General features: G+C 38.3%; 1 protein-coding gene across 1 annotated transcript in view; it reads left to right on the plus strand.

Moving 5' to 3' along the window:
- Nucleotides 1–22,915, plus strand: part of COL25A1 (collagen type XXV alpha 1 chain) — a 509,464-nt gene that overhangs the window by 317,641 nt on the left and 168,908 nt on the right. Inside the window, exons 6-7 of the mRNA XM_061419417.1 lie at nt 14,542–14,568; nt 14,718–14,744. Coding sequence (XP_061275401.1) covers nt 14,542–14,568; nt 14,718–14,744 — 54 coding nt within the window. The remainder of the gene's footprint in view (nt 1–14,541; nt 14,569–14,717; nt 14,745–22,915) is intronic.

The following is a 22,915-nucleotide window of genomic DNA, read 5'->3' on the forward strand; positions in this document are numbered from 1 at the left end:
AGGAACACATTTGAGTCAGTCCTGATGAGGTGGATGAACCTAAACCTATTATACAGAGTGAAGTGAGTCAGAAAGAGAAACATAAATATCATATTCTAACACATATATACGGAATCTAGAAAAATGGTATTGAAGAACTTATTTACAGGGAAGCAATGGAGAAACAGACATAGAGAATAGACTTATGGACATGGGGAGAGGGGAGGAGAGGGTGAGATGTGTGGAAAGAGTAACATGGAAACTCTCATTACCATATATAAAATAGATAGCCAATGGGAATTTGCTGTATGGCTCAGGAAACTCATGAGACTTGCCTGGTGGCTCAGACGGTAAAACATCTGCCTATAGTGCGGGATACCTGGTTTCCATCCCTGGTTTGGGAAGATCCCCTGGAGAAGGAAATGGCAACCCACTCCAGTATTATTGCCTGGAAAATCCCAGGGACAGAGGAGCCTGGTGTGCTACAGTCCAAGGGGTCGCAAAGAGTCGGACACGACTGAGCGACTGCACTTTTCAGGAAACTCAAACAGGGGCTCTATATCAACCTAGAGGGGTGGGATGGGGTGGGAGATGGGTGGGTGTTTCAAAAGGGAGGGGATATATGTGCACATATGGCTGATTAATATTGAGTTTTGACAGAAAACAACAAAATTCTGTAAAACAATTATCTTTCAATAAAAAAAGAAATTGAAAAAAAGAATTATCCAAGGCTAATCTTGTTTCATGAATCTCTCCCTCTCATTTATTTTTTGTTTTCTGATGGTGTATTTAAAACTAAAACCTGGATATCATATCACTACATGTATAAATGCTGAAATATTAATCTCTAATTGATAACCTTTCTGTAACTTAACTGTCATTTCATTATTGACTCTAATAAAAACAGCAATTATTTAAATGTCATCATACCCAGTTCATATTCAGACTACCCTAGTTGTCTCAAAAACATCCCTTTATAGATGGTTTGAATCAAGATCCAAAACCCACACTTGGAATTTAATTGCCATAGCTCTCCAATCTCTTTTATTCTACAGTCGCCTTCCTTCTCATTTTATTTTTTCATGTCATCAATTTTTCCAGGACATTTGTCCTATATATAGAATGCTCCACATTCTGGATTGATCTGACTTTCTTTTTTTTTTTTTTTAATTGTATACATTTAATTTTATTTTATTTTTAAACTTTACAATATTGTATTAGTTTTGCCAAATATCGAAATGAATCCGCCACAGGTATACATGTGTTCCCCATCCTGAACCCTCCTCCCTCCTCCCTCCCCATACCATCCCTCTGGGCCGTCCCAGTGCACCAGCCCCAAGCATCCTGTATCCTGCATCGAACCTGGACTGGCAATTCGTTTCATACATGATATTATACATGTTTCAATGCCATTCTCCCAAATCTCCCCACCCTCTCCCTCTCCCTCTCCCACAGAGTCCATAAGACTGTTCTATACATCAGTGTCTCTTTTGCTGTCTCGTACACAGGGTTATTGTTACCATCTTTCTAAATTCCATATATATGCATTAGTATACTGTATTAGTGTTTTTCTTTCTGGCTTACTTCACTCTGTATAATAGGCTCCAGTTTCATCCACCTCATTAGAACTGATTCAAATGTATTCTTTTTAATGGCTGAGTAATACTCCATTGTGTATATGTACTATAGCTTTCTTATCCATTCATCTGCTGATGGACATCTAGGTTGCTTCCATGTCCTGGCTATTATAAACAGTGCTGCAATGAATATTGGGGTACACGTGTCTTTTCCCTTCTGGTTTCCTCAGTGTGTATGCCCAGCAGTGGGATTGCTAGAAGATATACATATGGCTAACAAACACATGAAAAGATGCTCAGCATCACTCATTATCAGAGAAATGCAAATCAAAACCACTATGAGGAACCATTTCACGCCAGTCAGAATGGCTGCGATCCAAAAGTCTACAAGCAATAAATGCTGGAGAGGGTGTGGAGAAAAGGGAACCCTCTTACACTGTTGGTGGGAATGCAAACTAGTACAGCCACTATGGAGAACAGTGTGGAGATTCCTTAAAAAACTGGAAATAGAACTGCCTTATGACCCAGCAATCCCACTGCTGGGCATACACATTGATCTGACTTTCTTATGGTGCTGTTTAACTTATTCTCTTACCTTCTGTATTTCTTTTAAATATCTTCTGTAAATTCTATTTAGAGGGTTGATTAGGTTCTGGTTTGATTTTCAGGAAGAGTCTCTTATAAAGGCATAATTTATTTCTTATGTCATCATGTCAAGAGGCATAAAATGTTTGGTTGATTGACAGGTCAGTGGTATTGGCCTGCTTTCCACAACCTGTCACCTAATAGCTTTTGCATCCTTGGAGGCTCATTGCCTTACCAACTTTTTCATTGTGGATTACAAATGAACCCTGGATGTTTTTTGAGCTGAGAAGTGATATGTTCAGAAATGTGCCTTAGAAAACAGAGCCTGACAAAAGAATGTAGGGTGAAGCAGCATAAGGAAGACTAAAGATGCTTGCACACTAAATTCTTGTTTTCATGGAACAAGGGTACTAGCGACAAAATGGAAAGCTAGGCTCAAAGGATTTGGGGGAGAATGAATCTTGAACTTGTCAATAGAGTCCATTTACTGAATCAGAGATAACACTTGAGTTTTTAGGCTTGCAGAGTAGCAATGCAACAAAAACTTCCCTCAACAAAAAGCGGGAAGTCAGAAGTCATGACTGGCTTGCAGTAGAAACTGAGAAGTTTGGTTTGGGAATGTTGAGCTGATGATGGCATATCTTGGCTTAGACATCTGGTGAGCAGTTGTGAATGCAGGATTGCAGCTTGGAAAAGAATTTAGGACATAAGTCAGGTAATACTTAGAGCCAAATAGTATATTTGATAGCTGATGAAGGAAGTAAAATGAAAAGACAAAAGGTTTAGACACAAATGTGGGCAATCTTGACATTTATGGGCTTTGTCAACCCTCCTTCTCAAAGCTCTGGTTTATTTAGTTTTGGTTTAGCCCAGGGTAACTCATTTCCAGGCCTCCGATGACTGGCTCAGCAGTTTCCCTTCCCATAGCTCAGCTTTCTTCTTTCTGATGGAAAGAAATGCCCTCAAGGCCAATATGTATTTCAACTCATGTTACTTTATTTTTCCCAAGGCCAGAATGTAAAAATATGACTTCTACTCTGCTACCTCCTTTCTCTTCCCTCAAATTCAATTTCCTTTCTTTCTATGACCAGTCTATTATTTAGGGAAGTTTGTTGGAGATGATATGAAGTTAGGACCTTAGAATGGTGAAATAGAGGGCAAAGGCAACTTTTCTTCCCTTTGACTTTAGGAGAGGGGGGCAGGAATGTGTTTGAAGACCAAGAAGAAGAATACAAGGGCACTATAATGGGTTTTTAAGTTTTATTTATTTAAAAAAATTTTTACTGAAGTATAATTATACTTATAATGTTGTATTAATTTCAGCTATACAGCAAAATGATTCAGATATATATATCTATATACATACACACATATATATATATATATATATATATACACATACAATTCTTTTTAAATATTCTTTTCCATTATGGTTTTTCATAGGATACTGACATAGTTCTCTGGGCTATACAGTAGGACCTTGTTGTTTATCCATTCTGTGTGTAATAGCTTACATCTCTAACCCCAACTTCCCACCTGTCCCTCAGTCGTCTCCCCTTTGAGCCACCAATCTGTGTTTTGTATCTGTGATTGTTTCATAGATAAGTTCACTTGGGTCATATTTTATATTCTACATATAAGTGATATCATGTGGTATTTGTCTTTCTGACTTACTTCACTCAGTATGACAATCTCTAGTTGCATTGATTTGGCTGCAAATGGCATTAATTTGTTCTTGTTTATAGCTGAGTAGTATTCCATTGTATTTATGTAAACATCTTTATCCATTCCTCTGTTGATGAGCATTTTGGTTGTTTCCAGGCCTTGGCTGTTGTGAGTAGTGCTGCTATGAACATAGGAGTGCATGTATCTTTTTCAATTATGATTTTGTCCAAGTATACTCAGTAGGGATTGCTGGATCTATGGTATGGTATTTCTGTGGTAATTTATGGTAATTCTGTGTTTAGTAGTCTGAGGAACCTCCATACTGTTCTCCATAGTGACTGCACCAAGTTAGATTCACACTGACAGTATAGGAGGGTTCCCTTTCCTCCACATCCTCTCTGGCATTTGTTATTTGTAGAGTTTTTAATGATGGCCATTTTGACCAGTGTGAGGTGGTACCTTATTGTAGTTTTCATTTGCATTTCTCCAATAATTAGCGATGTTGAGCATCTTTTCAAAGTGCCTATTGGCAATTTGTATTTATTCCTTGGGGAAATGCCCCTTTAGGACTTATACCTGTTTTTCAGTTGGGTTGTTTGCTTTTTTGTTGTTGAGTTGTATGACCTGTTTGTATATTTTGGAAATTAATGGTAATGGTTGAAAAGACAAGTGAGAGCAACAGTGAAGAGCAGCATGAGGGTGGAGGGAATAAATCTGATATTACCTTCACCCAGGAGAGAGGAGGTGAAGATACAGGAAAACATGGAGATGGAGAGCATGGTAGTTGTAGAAGCTTCCATTAAATGCTTTTGCTCTATTTAGTCATCAGCTGAGAATGAGGGAGATTGGGCTTCTAATTTATATAGGAAGCTCAGGAATCATAGAGGAACCACATTCAGGCTCTCCCAGCCTCATCTGACAGTTCTTTTTTCCATCCCCTCTCTGAATCTCCTTAGACTCAAAGGGAACATGATACTCCCATCCCTGGGATCTGTTTAGGTGCCCTTCACAAAATCAATATTGCTCTGTGAGATATTACAAGTGAAGCCAAGAATCAAAGTGACCTTCAAACCAGTGTTTCTTAAATAGCCTGGGCAAAATGATTTGGAGACAGTATATTAGAAACCATGCAAAAATAGACGATTGTAAATTAAACACAAGGTTTAAAGATGAATCTACTTCTGAATACATTTTAGTTATATTGAGGACACTAAGAGTATTGTAGGATAGTTTACACCATTAGCTGTAAAATCACAGGGGCTACTGTGGGCATTTAGAGAGCAAGTTGATACTTTCTTTCGACAAAAGGAATGTTTAGGATTCCAAGTCTTTCACCATGGAGTTCATTTTATTTGACCTCTTAAAAATGAGTTAAAGAAAAAAAAAGCAAAGTTAAACAAAAAAAGTTTTGACAATCTCTTAGAATATTTGGATGTAAGGGATGATTCTAGAAAGAAGGGACCTCTTGGTTTTGATTGGCAGGAGCAGTAATTTGTATTTAATTTGTATTGTGTTAGGAAAGAAAGCCAGAGTGAGCTTCCCTGGTTCCTGCTGTTTTATAAGCCCTTAACTCCATTGAGCTACATCAACCTTGCTTTTGAGAGTCCTTTTTTTAATGTTTGATTTTTCTAAATTTTCTTTTAGTGCTAGACTTCACTAATTGTTTCCTTATGGCAGCTACTCATGATTTAAAACTGATCATGGGTACATATAGTCCCTGGTCAAGGCTCAAGCTGACATCACAAAAGAACTTACACTTACGATCTTACTACAGAAAAGGCCCACGTAATAAGAGCTGTAAAGATTAGTTTCTCAATAAGAGGGGCTGGTTTTGATATTTTAAATTTCTGTATATACTGATCCCCTTTTTCTGCTTCATCTCTTTTAATCTTCAATGCAAAATGAAAGGTGTAAAGTCTGAAGCTATAAATCTGTTTATAGTTATAACTCCCTTCCCTGGCTTAGCAGAGTCGACACTATAATAAACACAGTTCTTCTGCAGCAACATTGAATCTGGTTCTTGGATAATTCTTTGGTATGTTGTTTCTTTGAACACAGAAAGTTTTGAGGCATTCTTATCTTTCTGTGTGTTCAATTCACAAGACTTGACTGAGCACCTACTGTATACTAGGATGACTAGGTAGTTCTAGGGCCTAAAGTTTGATCTTATTTAGTCAAAGTAATGTGGTTAAAATGACAATTAAGTGTTTTATTTTGTTTTTGGTGATAATTCCTGAACATTGAAGTAACCTATATTAAACCTGCAGAGTCTTCAAATGTTTTCAACCTTCTACCTAATACATTTCTCACTGCATTGCTTATTGATTTTAGGAAATCAATATGTTTACTTTCTTCATCCTCAGGTCAAGTATCTGAAAAAGAAATTTACTTTTATGTTTAGAATGGTTAAAATGTTTTAAATGTTGAGTGTGTGAATCATAATTATTACCATTAGTAGATCAGGCATTCTACAAGTTCCTTCATGGACAATGTTTTATTTAAGCAAACAGTAAGTATTGCTTACCCCATTTTTCAGATGAAGAAACTGAGGCTCAAAGAGAATATTTAACCTGCAAGATCACACAGGTGATGACAACCAGAATTTGAGTCTGGATCTGTTTGACTCCAAACCTTGAACTTTTAATCACCAAGATAATTTATTTTATGTATTTTATTTAAAAATAATTCCCCCAAATTATACTTTTTTTTCTTTTTCTTTTTTACTGTTTCCTGAGACGTTTAAAAAGAAATTATACACAAGCACACATATAACCATACACTGATCTATACTTATACATAGGAGCTCCTACATTTTCACATCAGGTTTTCCATAAAAATCTTTATATTTGCACATTATTAACTGAAGTTATTTGCAAAGTTGGAATTCTGTGAAACAAAAAAATTGGTGATTTGAGAAAGAAATGTTCCTAAAAATATATTATGGTGTTAAAGCAGAAGATGGTATACACGTATGAGTTCAAGGTTGAGGTATAGCCTTGGAAGAACACATGTTCACATTTTAGTTAGAGGTGAACCTATGCGAAAGTGCACTTTATTCATAAGGAAGGTAGGTTTATCCACATGCAAATAGCTAGGGTCCCTATTTTTCAAGTAAATGGTAGATTTTTTCATTGTTGATGCTCTTTGCAGTATGATTTTGTGCAGTTTCAGATGCATGCTGAGAACCATGGTCCCACATTCAGTTTCTTCGTGCCTATATGGTTTTGAGTATCTTCATTGGTACAGTGGACCAAGTGAATGATAGAGTCAGGGAGAAGATGGAAATCCTCCAATGAGTAGAAATGAGGCTTCCATCCTACAAGAGAACACCAGATACTTCATGTTTCCTTCATCCCTGAGAGACTGTGGATATTGATAAAGAAATGTCTTCAAGGGTGCCTGAGCACACAGACATCAAACATGTAGTAGCCACTGAGGCTGTGCTGTGCTTCCAAAGAATGGCCGTGTAGCAGACTCTGTCTTCTTTATCCTTAAAAGACTACAGAAACGCTTTTAAAATATATGATTCCATGTTCAGTTTACAGTTTAAAAGGGAAATATACTTTATTTATTTATAAGTTGACCTAGAAGAAGGATGGTTTCGGTATGGTGGCAGCACAGTATGACTACCATATATCATCCATGTTCTTTTTACCCAACGGTATGATAGAGAACTGGAGAAGGCAATGGCACCCCACTCCAGTATTCTTGCCTGGAAAATCTCATGGATGGAGGAGCCTAGAAGGCTGCAGTCCATGGGGTCGCTGAGGGTCAGACACGACTGAGCGACTTCGCTTTCACTTTTCAGTTTCATGCATTGGAGAAGGAAATGGCAACCCACTCCAGTGTTCTTGCCTGGAGAATCCAAGGGACGGGGAAGCCTGGTGGGCTGCCGTCTATGGGGTCACACAGAGTCGGACACGACTGAAGTGACTTAGCATAGCATAGCATAGCATGATAGAGAACTCTCTCTCTCTCTCAGCTATTTTTGATTAGGTCAGCCAAATCTGCCAGTACTCTCTTTGGATTTGAAATACATCCCTAAAACCAGATTTTACACTTTGTGGGGTTCACTTCCCTCTGGAGCTGCTGTGTTTATCAGGGTTGATCTTGCTTGAAAAGTGAAAGTTTTAGTTGTTCAGTAGTGTCCAACTCTACAGCATGGACTGTAAGCCCACCAGGCTCCTCTGTCCTTGGAATTCTCCAGGCAAGGATACTGGAGTGGGTAGCCTTTCCTTCTCCAGGGGATCTTCCTGATCCAGGGATCGAACCTGGGTCTCCCACATTGCAGGCAAATTTTTTACCATCTGAGCCACCAGGGAAGCCCTAAACCAGCTTAGGTCAGTGCTTTTCTTCAAATGCACTGAATTGCAAACTTCAAATAAATAGGACTTCTTCAACCATGATGATCTGTCAATTCTACCTCAGAAGTGTCTCCTAAATCTAGAACTTTCTCTGTGTCCTCATTGTCATGATTTTAATTCAGATCTTTGCCATGTCTCTCTTGGACCAAGGCAACAACTTCCTAAGAAGAAAAGCATTCCATGCTCTCATCAAAGTTCCATGAAGCACACTTGATCTTGCTACTCCCTTGTTAAATTGATGACCAAATCAGCCCAGGGACCTAGGTATTGTTAGCCAGTCTTCCCAAATCTCTTTCCTGCTATTCCCTATCTCTACTCCCCACACCACATAGGATCTTACCACTCTGAACTCCTCATCTTTCTCTGATGGCCAGATAGCCTCTCACACATCTACATGTTCATTCCTTCTGCCTGAACAGCCCCACTCCCCCCACCCACCCCCACCCCAGTCTCCCTTATCCCAGCCAACTTTCCAGAGCCAGTTCCAATATCATCTTTTAAATTCCAGCTCTCCTACCTTCATTCCTTTCTGTACTCAGACAACATAGCATCTATTTCACTAGTTATAATTATATTTACATGTCCAGACTCAGAGCACATTGCCTGACTGATGAAAAAGTGAAAGTGTTAGTCACTCAGCCATATCTGACTCTTAACAACCCCCGGCTGTAGCCCCGCTATGCTCCTCTGTCCATGGACTCCAAGCAAGAATGCTGGAATGGGTAGTCGTGTCCTCCTCCAGGGGATCTTCCTGACCCAGGGATTGAACCCCGGTCTCCTGCATTGCGGGCAGATTCTTTACCATCTGAGCCACTACAGTTGGTCATAAAGGCTTAGAAAATGAAACTTGCTTGTCCTCACAATTCTACAGTAATGCAGAGATTCATCAGAAAAAGGATTGTTTTGTATCAAAAATACAATGATTTACACTTTTCTGTGATTCTTATTCCATCATTCTTATTTCAGCAGTTCTGGCTGCCAAGAATTCCCAGGGTTTGCTCCTTTTCCATTTGCATACCTCTAGCAGAATTTATTTATTTTTTTCATGACTGCCGTCTTGTAAAAATTATCCCCTCTTTAGCTGTTGCCAGTTCAAAGTAGACAAAATTTACAGTTCTTGTGAGTGAAATGCCTTTATTGGTCCATTCAACCCCTATGAATGTATCTGTCTTTTTCAGATATATTTGGATTACTTTTATGTAGATTGAAATTCATATTTTCCTGAATTTCATTTATTTTGCCTCTTATTCTTGTGCTTTTAATTTGGTTTTATCATTTAATTGAAGTAGATAATAGACTGTGGAAGAAGAGCTGAAACCTTAGTTGTTTGGATAGAAATAGAATTTAGGAGACTAAAATTATTATAGGCCCACATTAAGGTCTTGTTACAAATAGGTTTGTTGCTCTAAGTTCTGTATTTGAAGTCACTTGAATAGGAACTAATTTGAAGTTTGCCACTGAAATTTATAAATACTTTGGTAGTAAGTTAAGAACACTAACAATGCTCTAAAAGAAATGTTCCAGCTGTTAGGTAACAACACTAATAAGAAAGATTTTGTTAACACCTTCAAATTTATGCAATTAGAGCTAATTACATAAAACTACTTATAAAATTATTTAAAATACTCTTATTTATTTATTAAAGTAGACATTATTAAACATCTGACTTCAACATACCAGACAAGATCGGAAGGACAGGAATCCTAAAAAAAAAAAGCCTCATATAAAGCTGTGACTCTATTCACCTATTTGTGATGAGTAATTTTACTGCATTTCCTTCCCACTGACCGCAACCTTGTTTTAGCAACAGGCTTTTACCTTCAAGTAGTTACCAACCAGCCATTGATACTGATATCTGGGCAATGTATTTGTCCACTAAATATTAGATTGTTAGCTCAGTGTAGGTGGAAGCAGCAAAAAGCCATTATAAAATACTCTGATTCAAATAATTCATTTATTTGTATTGCTGCCTATCCTTTAGTTTATACCAGAGGATTTTGTTTTGTTTTACTCTAAAGACAAAAAACAAAACAAAACAAAACTTAAATCATGACCCGGCTTTAATTTTAAAAGTTAATAATCAAAGTAACCCTTCTTTCAATTCTAATGTTTTAATTTAAACGGGTCATGGCTTCCAAATTTTTAAATACTACCTATGTTGCTAAGGTAGCTCACGTTTTTCTGCACATTTAACTCATATTTGCAGTGTGAAGGATCCAGTTTAGAAAGAAGGGTGGGATTTCACTCAGAGCAGAAGAAAACACCTGCGTTAATCCCGGGAGCACAAATGGGGTCTGGAGTGTCCAGAGCAGCCACCGCAGCTGTGGATGGAGGCTGACCCCTGCTTCGGCTCTGTCTTGAGCTGGCAGGTGCCAGGACGCCATTCTGTCTGCTCAGAAACACTCCCTTTTGAAGCAGCAGTATTTATTGCTCAATTGTGAATGCAAATTTTCATGTGTTCATGAATTAAGCATCCCCGCTCATGGCAAGTTGTCTAAAGGACTCTAGTGGACACACGTGGCTTTGGTGTTAGTAATTGGACTTTGGGGAAAAGAATCGTTTCTGTTGCCCACTGTAAAATAATTTCATAAAAGCTTTGACCTCAGACCTGCCATATCAGCTAACAGAGTGAATTTGGGGGACGGAAACAATGAGAGGCTTGGCCTCTGAAATCTTGCACGAAAAGAAAACTAAGCTTTAAAGAGAATCTTTTGGTGGCGGTGGGAGGGAGAGACTGGAGACGAGTTGGCAGTAATTGTAAGTGACCTTACAGTAGCTGGCTGTTTTAGGGGTCGTTTTTCTTAACACCAGTGTATGAGAAGTGTTTGACTTTGGCAATAGGCTATTTAGCTTTTCCAGAAGAGTCTGTTTAGCTTTTCTAAATCAGCGTGTCCCACCATATCCTCCACCAGTGTTTAGAACATTGCCAAACTCTTTATAGGCATTCACAGAATGTACATAAAAATCTAATTAGTTAAACAACATGCTACCTAATCAAACCAAGACCAGAATTTCCATTGTAATTCTAAAACTTGATGCTAGATATCCTCTCATTCATTTCTTTGGGTTTCCTCTGCTCCACCAAAAACAAAATCCTACTTGTAGGGCATTAGTGAGCATTTTGTGTGCGTCAAGAATGACCAATACATTTCTTAAACTTAATTTTAAGAGGCACCAAACTGTTCTTATTACATGCTACTTGATTCACCGAAAATATTAAGAAAAATGTTAAGAAACATAGTTTTCTTGGGTTCCCATTTTAATGGCAAAATTAACAGGGCATAAGAAAAAAAAGGTTTGTCTAGTTGCTTCCATTATCTTAGCCCATCTCGCTCTCCCAGATGCTCTAAAATTCCTCTTTTCCACATTTTGAACTTGAGATCTTGAATTCACTGTCCTTGACGCTATGAAAGGCAATTGGGAGGCATTCAAGAGAGCATCTAGTGAAAGCAGGCACCCATTAGGTTTTCAGAGAATCGAGTTCTAGAGCTGCATCCCAACACTTAGCACCCTAATCCACTGCTTTTAAAGCCACACAAGACTAGCTTATGGTCCTGGCCAGCTCACTTACAAGAGATCCAACCTTGATAATCTTCAAGTTTTATTTCTGGAATCTGTAACAGGAATATCATGATACTTTCCTCATTAGATTGGGAGAAGAGTAAATGTAGTAACAGTTGAAAGTCCTTTGTTGATGGCAAAACGTACAGAAGAGAAGACATGATGTTCTTGTTAATGTCATGCTAACCTTACAGCTGTTACCAGAAGTGCTGCAGAGTGGAAATTTGGCACAGCTCCTCTGTAACTCATGTTTAGCAGTATATCTTTTGGTAGGTAGAGCATTCTTACATTCCCACCTGAAATGAAACAGCAGTCTCCATGGGACCTTGGGAGGGACACTTTGCTAGGATTTTGGCTTTACCCCCATCTTAACTTGTGTGTGTCTCCCAACCCTGCTAAAGAGGACGGTGAGAGATTGAAGGTAGCTGAAATGATCCACTTCCTCAGGTGGGCTGAGTCCTGAGACATGACTTCATCTTTGTTGTTGTTGTTCAGTCGCTCAGTCCTGTGCGATGCTTTGTGACCCCATGGACTGCAGCACACCAGGCTTCCCTGTCCTTCACTATCTCCTAGAGCTTGCTCAGACTTCATGTCCATTGAGTCGGTGATGCTATCCAACCATCTAATCCTCTGTCGTCCCCTTCTCCTCCTGTCCTAAGTCTTCCCCAGCATCAGGGTCTTTTCCAATGATCAGCTCTCTGTATCTTTAGCTCTTAAAAACTTTGAGAGCTAGGGAAAAAAAAAAAAATCGATGCCTCTAGAATTCATGTTTCCTGCTAGTATTTTTGTTCAAAGGTAAAAAAATCTCAATGTGGCTGAATAATAGACAACTGGCCAACAAAATAAAAATCTCCAAAAGACCCACCCATCATCTGACTTATGACAAAGATAACATTGTACTTTGATGGGGAAAGGAGGCATTTTCAGTGAATGCTTTTGGGTTAATTTGATAGCCATATGGGGAAGAAAAGCATCTTGACTTTGACCTCACATCATATAAATGACCTTGGAAGAGGCAAAAATTTCTTAAGTGGAACACTAAAAGAGATAACTATAAACATAAAAAATGTTAAATTGAATTTAAGAACTATTCATCAAAAACACCTTTAAGAGAATGTAAACTCAATATGCACTGTGGGAGAATATATTTGTAATAAATATATTCTTTTCTGACAAAAGACTCATATTCAGATATGTAAAGAGCTCTTATCTGTCTATCTAATCTATTTATCCAATGTATAATATATGATGAACTCCAGCAAATAATAGGACAACTCAATAGAAAATGATATGAATAAATACTGTATGGAAGAAGATACAAAGATACAAAACAGCCAATACATTTATTAAAAAGAGTTCAACTTAATCGCTGGAGAAGTACAAAAATTAAAACACTCTGTAAAACCGCTACACCTCCCACCAGAGTGTCTAAAATGAAAAAGATGGAAAATACCAAGTATTGGTGATGATACAGGGGAACTGAAAATTCTCATACATTGCTGATGGAAGTATAATTGTTAGAACCATAGTGAAATGCTATTTGACAGTATCTACTAACTAATAATCTGAACATATGTATTCTCTGTAATGTAAAAATTCTACTCCTAGATATACACCCAATAGAAATGTATACAGTTTTTAGCAAAAGACATTCACTAGGACGTTTATAGCAGCATATTTGTAATAACCAAGACCTAAAAACTTCTGGAAACAAATGGATGTCAATAGTAGGACAAATAAATAAATAATGGTTTATTCACACAGAGTGATATTATAAGGTAGTGAGAACGATCTATAACTACGCACAAAATTTTGCATGAATTTCACACATGCTAAGCAAAAGAAAAGTTATGACCAAGCTAGATACCATATTGAAAAGCAGAGACATTACTTTGCCAAAAAAGGTCCATCTAGTCAAGGCTATGGTTTTTCCTGTGGTCATGTATGGATGTGAGAGTTGGACTATGAAGAAAGCTGAGCGCCGAAGAATTGATGCCTTTAAACTGTGGTGTTGGAGAAGGCTCTTGAGAGTCCCTTGGACTGCAAGGAGATCCAACCAGTCCATTCTGAAGGAGATCAGCCCTGGGATTTCTTTGGAAGGAATGATGCTAAAGCTGAAACTCCAGTACTTTGGCCACCTCATGCGAAGAGTTGACTCATTGGAAAAGACTCTGATGCTGGGAGGGATTGGGGGCAGGAGGAGAAGGGGATGACAGAGGATGAGATGGTTGGATGGCATCACTGACTCGATGGACGTGAGTCTGAGTAAACTCTCGGAGTTGGTGATGGACAGGGAGGCCTGGCGTGCTGCGATTCATGGGGTCGCAAAGAGTCGGACACGACTGAGCGACTGAACTAAACTGAACTGAAGCAAAAGAGGCTAAAACACCGAATGGATGACAGCTAAGAAATACCTTTATATATAGTACAAAAACAGGTAAACTATTCTATCAGAAGTCAGAATAGTGATTATTATTGGTGGTGAGGAGTAACAAGGAAACATCGCAACAGGAGATTTGGGGTTTCTTTAGCTACATTCTATGTGCATTAGATATGTTTAGCTTGTGAAAATTTATTCAGCATTTTATATGCTTATGACATGTATGCTTTCCTGTTTATATATATAATACCATTTTTGCATTCTAATCATAATTATAGTTTTAGAACCTAAAATCCCTTGAGAAACCTCATTGACAGGTACAAATCTGTGTCCTTTGCATGAATCTGTGACTAACCCTAGCTGATCTATTCAAGCTATATTTTAAAATATATTAAAAAAATTTTTTGTCTTTCTTTTTTCCTTATTTCAGGGCCCTCCTGGTCCAAAAGGTGATAAGGTAAGAAAGTATATAGAAGAAACAAATTAAGTTAGTGGAAATCCATACTGGCCTGCCTTATACTATGTTATATTTAGATCTTTTTAATGAGCATCATCTACAGACTTTATTCTAAAAACTATCTATCTTCTCATTTTCCTACTCTACAGGGAGAACAAGGCGATCAGGGACCTCGGGTAAGTTGTTCTCTTCCTTGCCTGGGCAGAAAATTAGTTTTTAGCTCCAAATTCATTGAATTAAAGTAGCCCTGGACCCATAACTATGTTGTGTCATGTGGTTTAGTAATGGCTAACAAAAATACCATACTACTTATAACTGAAATAGCCTTAATTATAACTAATGTTTATATCTTGTTGCATTATCTTGATGCCTGTAAATAGGACACTCTACAACAATGATCCCTTCTGATTAAGGGCCAGAATCAACTAAAAGTCAACAACAACCACCCTTCCATTGGCCATTGGGTCCTTCAGATTAGTATGCATGGTTTTGTAACATAGAGGCCATGTGGATTTCTATTGAGTTTGGCTTTTTTTGCAGTTAAACTTTATGTGCCATTGCATAAATATGTTGTATTATAGATGAAAATATTAATATATTTTATATATTTTCTTCAAAAGTTTGAATAATAGTTATTTGAATTTCTTATTCTTTATAGAATTTTAAACAGATAACAGGTATAATATCATTTAGCATTCCAGGGAGGAGGGGCATTCTTTTATTCTTCTCAAATGTGGCTTTTTAACCCATCAAAACACAGTGGTGAATGCTTCGTTGTTACCTTGGTAGTGCCAAGTCCTCTGCCTCACATCTGTGCCTTATTACCCAAATGTTCAGACATACTGTTCCAATGATGTAGTGGCTCTGTGCAGACATACCTCTCAATTTTCTCGTGTCACTATGCACAAACGCGAGTATCTGGTTGAAGAGAGTCATTTTTTACAGTGGAAAAGCACTTTTAAAACTTTCAGGTTGAAAACAGAACTGTGTAGGTTTTTTTGTGAAATTCACTCTGTGAAATTAATTATGGAATTTACTTACACTGCAGTATCATGAAAGATACAGTCAATGAAAACTTGAGAAGTTTGTAGTCTTACTCCTCCTATTTAGTAAACTAGATGAAAATTATGGTATGATTTACTTTCCTTTCTATTCTTCTGCCATTTCTTCATGTAGAAATAATGACTATGCTTCAGAGCATTCTGTTTCTCATGGCAGTTTTTCTGTCTGATGTCCAGTTGAAACTTCATCTTAATGGTCAAGGATTAAACATCATGAGTGGCATGGATGTGAATGGAATAAAATTCTCATAACCTTCAATGATTAGAATGTAGCCACCTTCCCTGTATGTGGCAGTTTTTTCTTGTGGCATGTTCCCATGCACTGAGTATCATTTCTGTCCACATGCAATATCAAAATCACTCGATTTGCCCTTTCCAGGTAAGAGAGAAACTGTTTCTATTCTAAATCTTCTTTTGGCAAAGGAAATGAAAGGGTGGTTCACAGCTTAGCTGTCATCAGTGTGCACACAGCCCTCATTTTCAAAAAGGTGTGTTGGCTTTCATCGTTCCAAAAAGTGATGATTGATTATAAAGCAAGGCCAAATTTTCAGGATGAAACCCGAAACCATGTGAAATTCACCTGGTTTCATGTTGCATTACGAACTAAGACTTGGACCAGGTTCCTTGCAAGCGTGGCCAAAGTTCATGAACTACTTTGACGAACCCAGACTGCCTTTCATACAGATTTCAGCCAATTTTCACACTGCCTGGGGCCAAGTTTCACACAATTCAGGGGCCACTTAGCATTTTAGCTGGAAAGTGGCAAAAATTGATCCCATTTTCATCTGGATTTTGCTTTGGGTTGAAACAATTTTGATTGAATTCATAATGCAAGATGAATCTTTATGGATAAAAATGTAAATGTCCTGGGAAGTATATATGAATATGCACGTGAAAACTTATGGAATTGCCTGGCTTTTCTCAGATTCCTAATTTAGAAACAAGGCAGGACACATCCAGCAATCTTACATTTATAATATAAGTAGTGTCAGCTACTTATTAGAAAATTCACATATCAGTATGGCAAAATGAAGATTTTATATTTCCAGGAAAATCAAAAGTTAGTTAGAACTGGAAATGTCTTTAATTTTAATGAAAACCAACATTTCCCATATTCTTTATGAGCACACTATTCCAGCTGATGCTGACAGAGGCTCTCTTTTTAAAAATGTAGATCTTTGTATTTAAATATCCTTTCCATTTTCATCCTATCATAGAATTTTGAATTTTGAACAAACGTCATTCCAAGTAATTTATTTCTTTCCATAACTATATGATCTTCCATTATTTTAATTCTTTGTTATCTAACTTTCCACTGGGATGTATGCTATTTTCTTGAAAGTGAAGTTCTCTCTCTTTTTTTTTTTTTTTTGCTCCCCAAATGCCAGACAGGAATATAATAGGTCATAATATGTGAATCAAAGAAGGAAAAATTCGAAGATAAAATAAAGATTAAGAAAGTAGAGCTATCTTGAAATACTTGGACATGTATTTATCAATATATATTGAGTGTCTACTATGCTCAAGGTACCATACTTAACACTATAGAGACTACAAATGTATCCACTTCTCTTGTTCTCTTCTAATACCAGCAGATTCAGCCTATTCTCAGTTCTTCGTCACTGCTGCTGTTCCAATTGATTTTGTTTCTGCTCTTACCCTGTACAATGCATTTCCTAAACAGCACCCAGAAACCATTTTATGCTTTAAATTAAATTGTGTTACTCCTTGTTTTAAACCTTAGAATGAAATCCAAACCACTTTGCTTGGCCTCCATGGACCTTCAAGATCTTGCCCTTCAGTTCACTTCAGTTCAGTCGCTCAGTCATGTCCAACTCTTTGCGACCCCATGGACTGCAGCACACCAGGCCTCCTTATCCATCACCAACTCCTGGCAGTTTACTCAAACTCATGTCCATTAGGTTGGTGATGCCATCCAAGCATCTCATCTTCTGTCTTCCCCTTTTCCTCCTACCTTAGTCTTTCCCGGCATCAGAGTCTTTTCCAATGAATCAGTTCTTCACATCAGGTGGCCAAAGTATTGGAGTTTCAGCATCAGCATCAGCCCTTCTAATGAATATTCAGGACTGATTTCCTTTAGGATGGACTGGTTATATCTCACTGCAGTCCAAGGGACTCTCAAGAGTCTTCTCTGACACCACAGTTCAAAAGCATCAATTCTTCAGTGCTCAGCTTTCTTTATAGTCCAACTCTCATATCCATACATGACTACTGGAAAAAACATAGCTTTGACTAGATGGATCTTTGTTGGTAAAGTAATATCTCTGCTTTATAACATGTTGTCTAGGTTGGCCATAACTTTCCTTCCAAGGAGTAAGCATCTTTTAATTTCATGGCAGCAGTTACTATCTAGGTGATTTAGGAGCCCCCCAAAATAAAGTCTGTTACTGTTTCCACTGTTTCCCCATCTATTTGCCATGAAGTGATGGGACCGGATGCCATAATCTTAGTTTTCTGAATGTTGAGCTTTAAGCCAACTTTTTCACTCTCCTCTTTCACTTTGATCAAGAGGCTTTTTAGTTCTTCGCTTTCTGCCATAAGGGTGGTGTCATCTGCATATCTGAGGTTACTGATATTTCTACTAGCAATCTTGATTCCAGCTTGTGCTTCTTCCAGTCCAGGATTTCTCATGATGTTCCCTGGTGGCTCAGATGGTAAAGCGTCTGCCTACAATGTGGGAGACCTGGGTTCGATCCCTGGGTCGGGAATATCCTCTGGAGAAGGAAATGGCAACCCACTCCAGTACTCTTGCCTGGAAAATCCCATGGACAGAGGAGCCTGGTAGGCTACAGTCTGTGGGGTTGCAAAGAGTTGGACACAACTGAGCGACTTCACTCACTCACTCTGTATATAAGTTAAATAAACAGGATGGCAATATACAGCCTTGATGTACTCCTTTTCCTATTTGTAACCAGTTTGTTGTTCCATGTCCAGTTCAAACTGTTGCTTCTTGACCTGCACACAAGTTTCTCAGGAGGCAGGTCAGATGGTCTGGTATTCCCACCTCTTTCAGAATTTTCCACAGTTTGTTGTGATCCACACAGTCAAAGCCTTTGGCATAGTCAGTAAAGCAGAAGTAGATGTTTTTCTGGAACTCTCTTGCTTTTTCAGTCATCCAACGGATGTTGGCAATTTGATCTCTGGTTCCTCTGCCTTTTCTAAAACAACATTGAACATCTGGAAGTTCACAGTTCATGTACTGTTGAAGGCGGGCTTGGAGAATTTTGAGCATTATTTTACTAACGTGTGAGATGAGTGCAATTGTGTGGTAGTTTGAGCATTCTTTGGCACTGCCTTTGTTTCGGATTGGAGTGAAAACTGGCCTTTTCCAGTCCTGTGGCCACTGCTGTGTTTTCCAAATTTGCTGGCATATTGAGTGCAGCACTTTCACAGCATCATCTTTTAGGATTTGAAATAGCTAAGCTGGAATTCCATCACCTCCACTAGCTCTGTTCATAGTGATGCATCCTAAGGCCCACTTGACTTCACATTCCAGGATGTCTGGCTCTAGATTGGTAATCACACCATTGTGATTATCTGGTTGTGAAGTTCTTTTTTTGTATAGTTCTTCTGTGTATTCTTGCCACCTCTTCTTAATATCTTCTGCTTCTGTTAGATCCATACCATTTCTGTCCTTTATTGTGCCCATCTTTGGATGAAAAGTTCCCTTGGTATCTCTAATTTTCTTGAAGAGATCTCTAGACTTTCCCATTCTATTGTTTTCCTCTATTTCTTTGCATTGATCACTGAGGAAGGCTTTCTTATCTCTCCTTGCTATTCTTTGGAACTCTGCATTCAAATGGGTACATCTTTCTTTTTCTCTTTTGCTTTTTGTTTCTCTTCTATTCACAGCTATTTGTAAGGCCTCCTCAGACAACCATTTTGCCTTTTTGCATTTCTTTTCCTTGGGGGTGGTCTTGATCCCTGCCTCCTGTACAATGTCACGAACCTCTGTCCATAGTTCTTCAGGCACTCTGTCTATCAGATCTAATCCCTTGAATCTATTTCTCACTTCTACTGTATAATCATAAGGGATTTGATTTAGGTCATATCTGAATGATCTAGTGATTTTCCCTGCTTTCTTCAATTTAAGTCTGAATTTGTCAATAAGGAGTTCATGATCTGAGCCACAGTCAGCTCCCAGTCTTGTTTTTGCTGACTGTATAGAGCTTCTCCATCTTTGACTGTAAAGAATATAATCAATCTGATTTTGGTATTGACCATCTAGTGATGTCCATGTGTAGAGTCTTCTCTTGTGTTGTTGGAAGAGGGCGTTTGCTATGACCAGTGCATTCTCTTGGCAAAACTCTATTAACCTTTGCCCTGCTTCATTCTGTGCGCCAAGGCCAAATTTGCCTGTTACTCCAGATATTTCTTGACTTCCTACTTTTGCATTCCAGTCCCCTATAATGAAAAGGACATCTTTTTGGTTTTTAGTTCTAGAAGGTCTTGTAGGTCTTCATAGCACCATTCAATTTCAGCTTCTTCAGCATTACTGGTCATGGCATAGACTTTGATTACTGTGATATTGAATGATTTGTCTCAGAAGCGAACAGAGATCATTCTGTCATTTTTGAGATTGCTGCATTTTGGACTCTTTTGTTGATTATGATGGCTACTCCATTTCTCCTGAGATTCTTGCCCACAGGAGTAGATATAATAGTCATCTGAGTTAAATTCACCCATTGCAGTCCATTTTAGCTCGCTGATTCCTAAAATGTCGATGTTCGCTCTTGCCATCTCCTGTTTGACCGACCACTTCCAAATTGCCTTGATTCATGGACCTAACATTCCAGGTTCCTATGCAGTATTGCTCTTTATAGCATTGGATTTTACTTCCATCACCAGTCACATCCACAACTGGGTGTTATTTTTGCTTTGGCTCCTTTTTGCTCTTGCCCTTGCCTACTCTATAACCTCATCTCGGACTTGTCTTGATCTCCGCCCACTATGTCCCATCCACGTGTTCTTTAAACACAGCACACTCTCAACGTGATGACTTTCCATTTGTTCTTTACTGGTCTTCTTGTGATTGGGTTTTTCTTATCATTGAGATTTCCTCTCAAATATCTCCTTGGGGAGAACTTCTTAGCTTCATTGTAAATCTGAGATTATCCTATTGTGTTTATTTATTTACTTGCTTCTTTTTAAGGAAGGGCATCTGCAAAACGTTGTTGTTCAATCATTTAGTTCTGTCTGACTCATCGTGACCCTATGGACTGTAACACGTCAGGTTTCCCTGTCCTTCACTCCCAGAGTTTTCTCAAACTCATGTCCATTGAGTCAATGATGCCATCCTCACCTCATCCTCTGTCATCTCTTTTTCCTCATGCCATCAGTCTTTCCCAGCATCAGGGTCTTTTCCAAGGAGTTGGCTCTTCACATCAAGTGGCCAAAGTATTGAAGCTTCAGCTTTAGCATCAGTCCTTGCCCTTCTTTAAAACAAAAACTCCATGAGAATAAGGGCTTGTTCATACCTCCATCACATAGGACAATAAGAACTAAATGAATATTTGTTTAATGTTAAAAGAAAATATAATTTCATCATTACTGCCTTCAAGGAGCTGGTGATCTCATGGGTGCCTGAATAAGAAAACTATGTGGTTGTAGATTATATGTCTTGAATAGCTATACTAAGCCATGCTAGATCAGTGAAGCATCTTCCATTTTTTTTTATTTGTGTTATTTTATTTATTTTTTATTTTATTTTTTAACTTTACAATATTGTATTGGTTTGCATCTTCCATTTTAAATAATCACTGGAGACTATAGAAAATATGGCATTTGAACTAGGACTTGATAAATGGGTAATCATTAAAAGATTAAATGAAGAGCAAGACATAAACATTCCAGGAAGAAGAAATAGTTCAAATAATATTGCACAAGCAGGAAATGACAGTATTCATTTAAGGAAAAAATTCCATTTGCCAAGGAAATAAGTTAAATATAGAAAAATTGTACCCATATAAGTTTGTAAAACCTTTATTAAAGTTACATTATAGCCCACTCCAGTACTCCTGCCTGGAGAGTCCCATGGACGGAGGAGCCTGGTGGGCTGCAATCCATGGGGTCGCTAAGAGTCAGACAGGACTGAACGACTTCACTTTCACTTTTCACTTTCATGCATTGGAGAAGGAAATGGCAACCCACTCCAGTGTTCTTGCCTGGAGAATGCCAGGGATGGGGGAGCCTGGTGGGCCGCCGTCTATGGGGTCGCACAGAGTTGGACACGACTGAAGTGACTTAGCAGAGCAGAGTAGCAGAACATTTTTAATGTCTTGTGTGGTGGGCAATAAGGAACCACTGAAGATTTTTGAGTATAACATTTATTGTATATTACCACTAGACTATTCAGTATAATTACCAAATGTTCCTTATGAAAATCTATATGGTAATAGTATTAAGTATGGAAAGGAATTGGAAAAGACTGAAAGGAAGGAGACCAAGTAGACCAGGAAATGATGTCAGTCAAGGTCACAAAAGTCTGGGCTATAGGGATAATGTCCAGTCCTCAATGGAGAATTGAGTAGAGGGCATGGACTGGCTCATCAGGTGTGATTAGAAGTACAGGGCCACACTGAGCAGAACTCAGTACCATAATGAGCAGTGGAGTGTGGCTAAGTTGGTGAGCCAAGGCAGAAATTCCAAAGGAGTGACCAGAATATTGGAGAAAGCTCTATGTTTGCAGTAGAATTCGAAAGGAAAGTTGCATCATCTCATCAATCTTGTCTGCCACAAGCACCAAGCAAAAACCTGGGCAGACAGAAAGGGAAAACCAGGATTATTACTAGTAGAGGAGAATTTGACAAAAGTAAAGTCTTAAAGCAGAAAGTGAGAGAAAATTTTGACTCACACTGGATTTACATCCAAAATCGGTGATCATGGGTAAAGTTGTGACCATGTTAAATTTTCTAAAAAAGAAGAAAAGAAGTAATCAGGGATTAAAATTAAAAATATCAAGATGAAAATTTAATAGCAGTCTTGTAGCTAACTGGATGTTGGAGCTGAGGGTGATGAAGATAAAGATAGAGCTGAGGTTTCCAGCTTGATTCCTTGATAAAGTTGGCCAGAAGAGAGTCAGGAAATAAATGATAAGCTGAATCTTAGTTATGTTGAATTTGGGATCTTGATGAATTACTCCATTGGAATAGTGTAGCAAACAGTTGGAAATACGAGACTAAAAGTCTGAAGTGGTGTCGCAACTGGAAAGAACGGTAACATAGCAAAACGGTCACAGAGTAACAGTTGAAACCATAGGAGGAGAA

Source organism: Bos javanicus, chromosome 6 (assembly GCF_032452875.1).
Source record: "Bos javanicus breed banteng chromosome 6, ARS-OSU_banteng_1.0, whole genome shotgun sequence".
Taxonomy (NCBI): domain Eukaryota; kingdom Metazoa; phylum Chordata; class Mammalia; order Artiodactyla; family Bovidae; genus Bos; species Bos javanicus.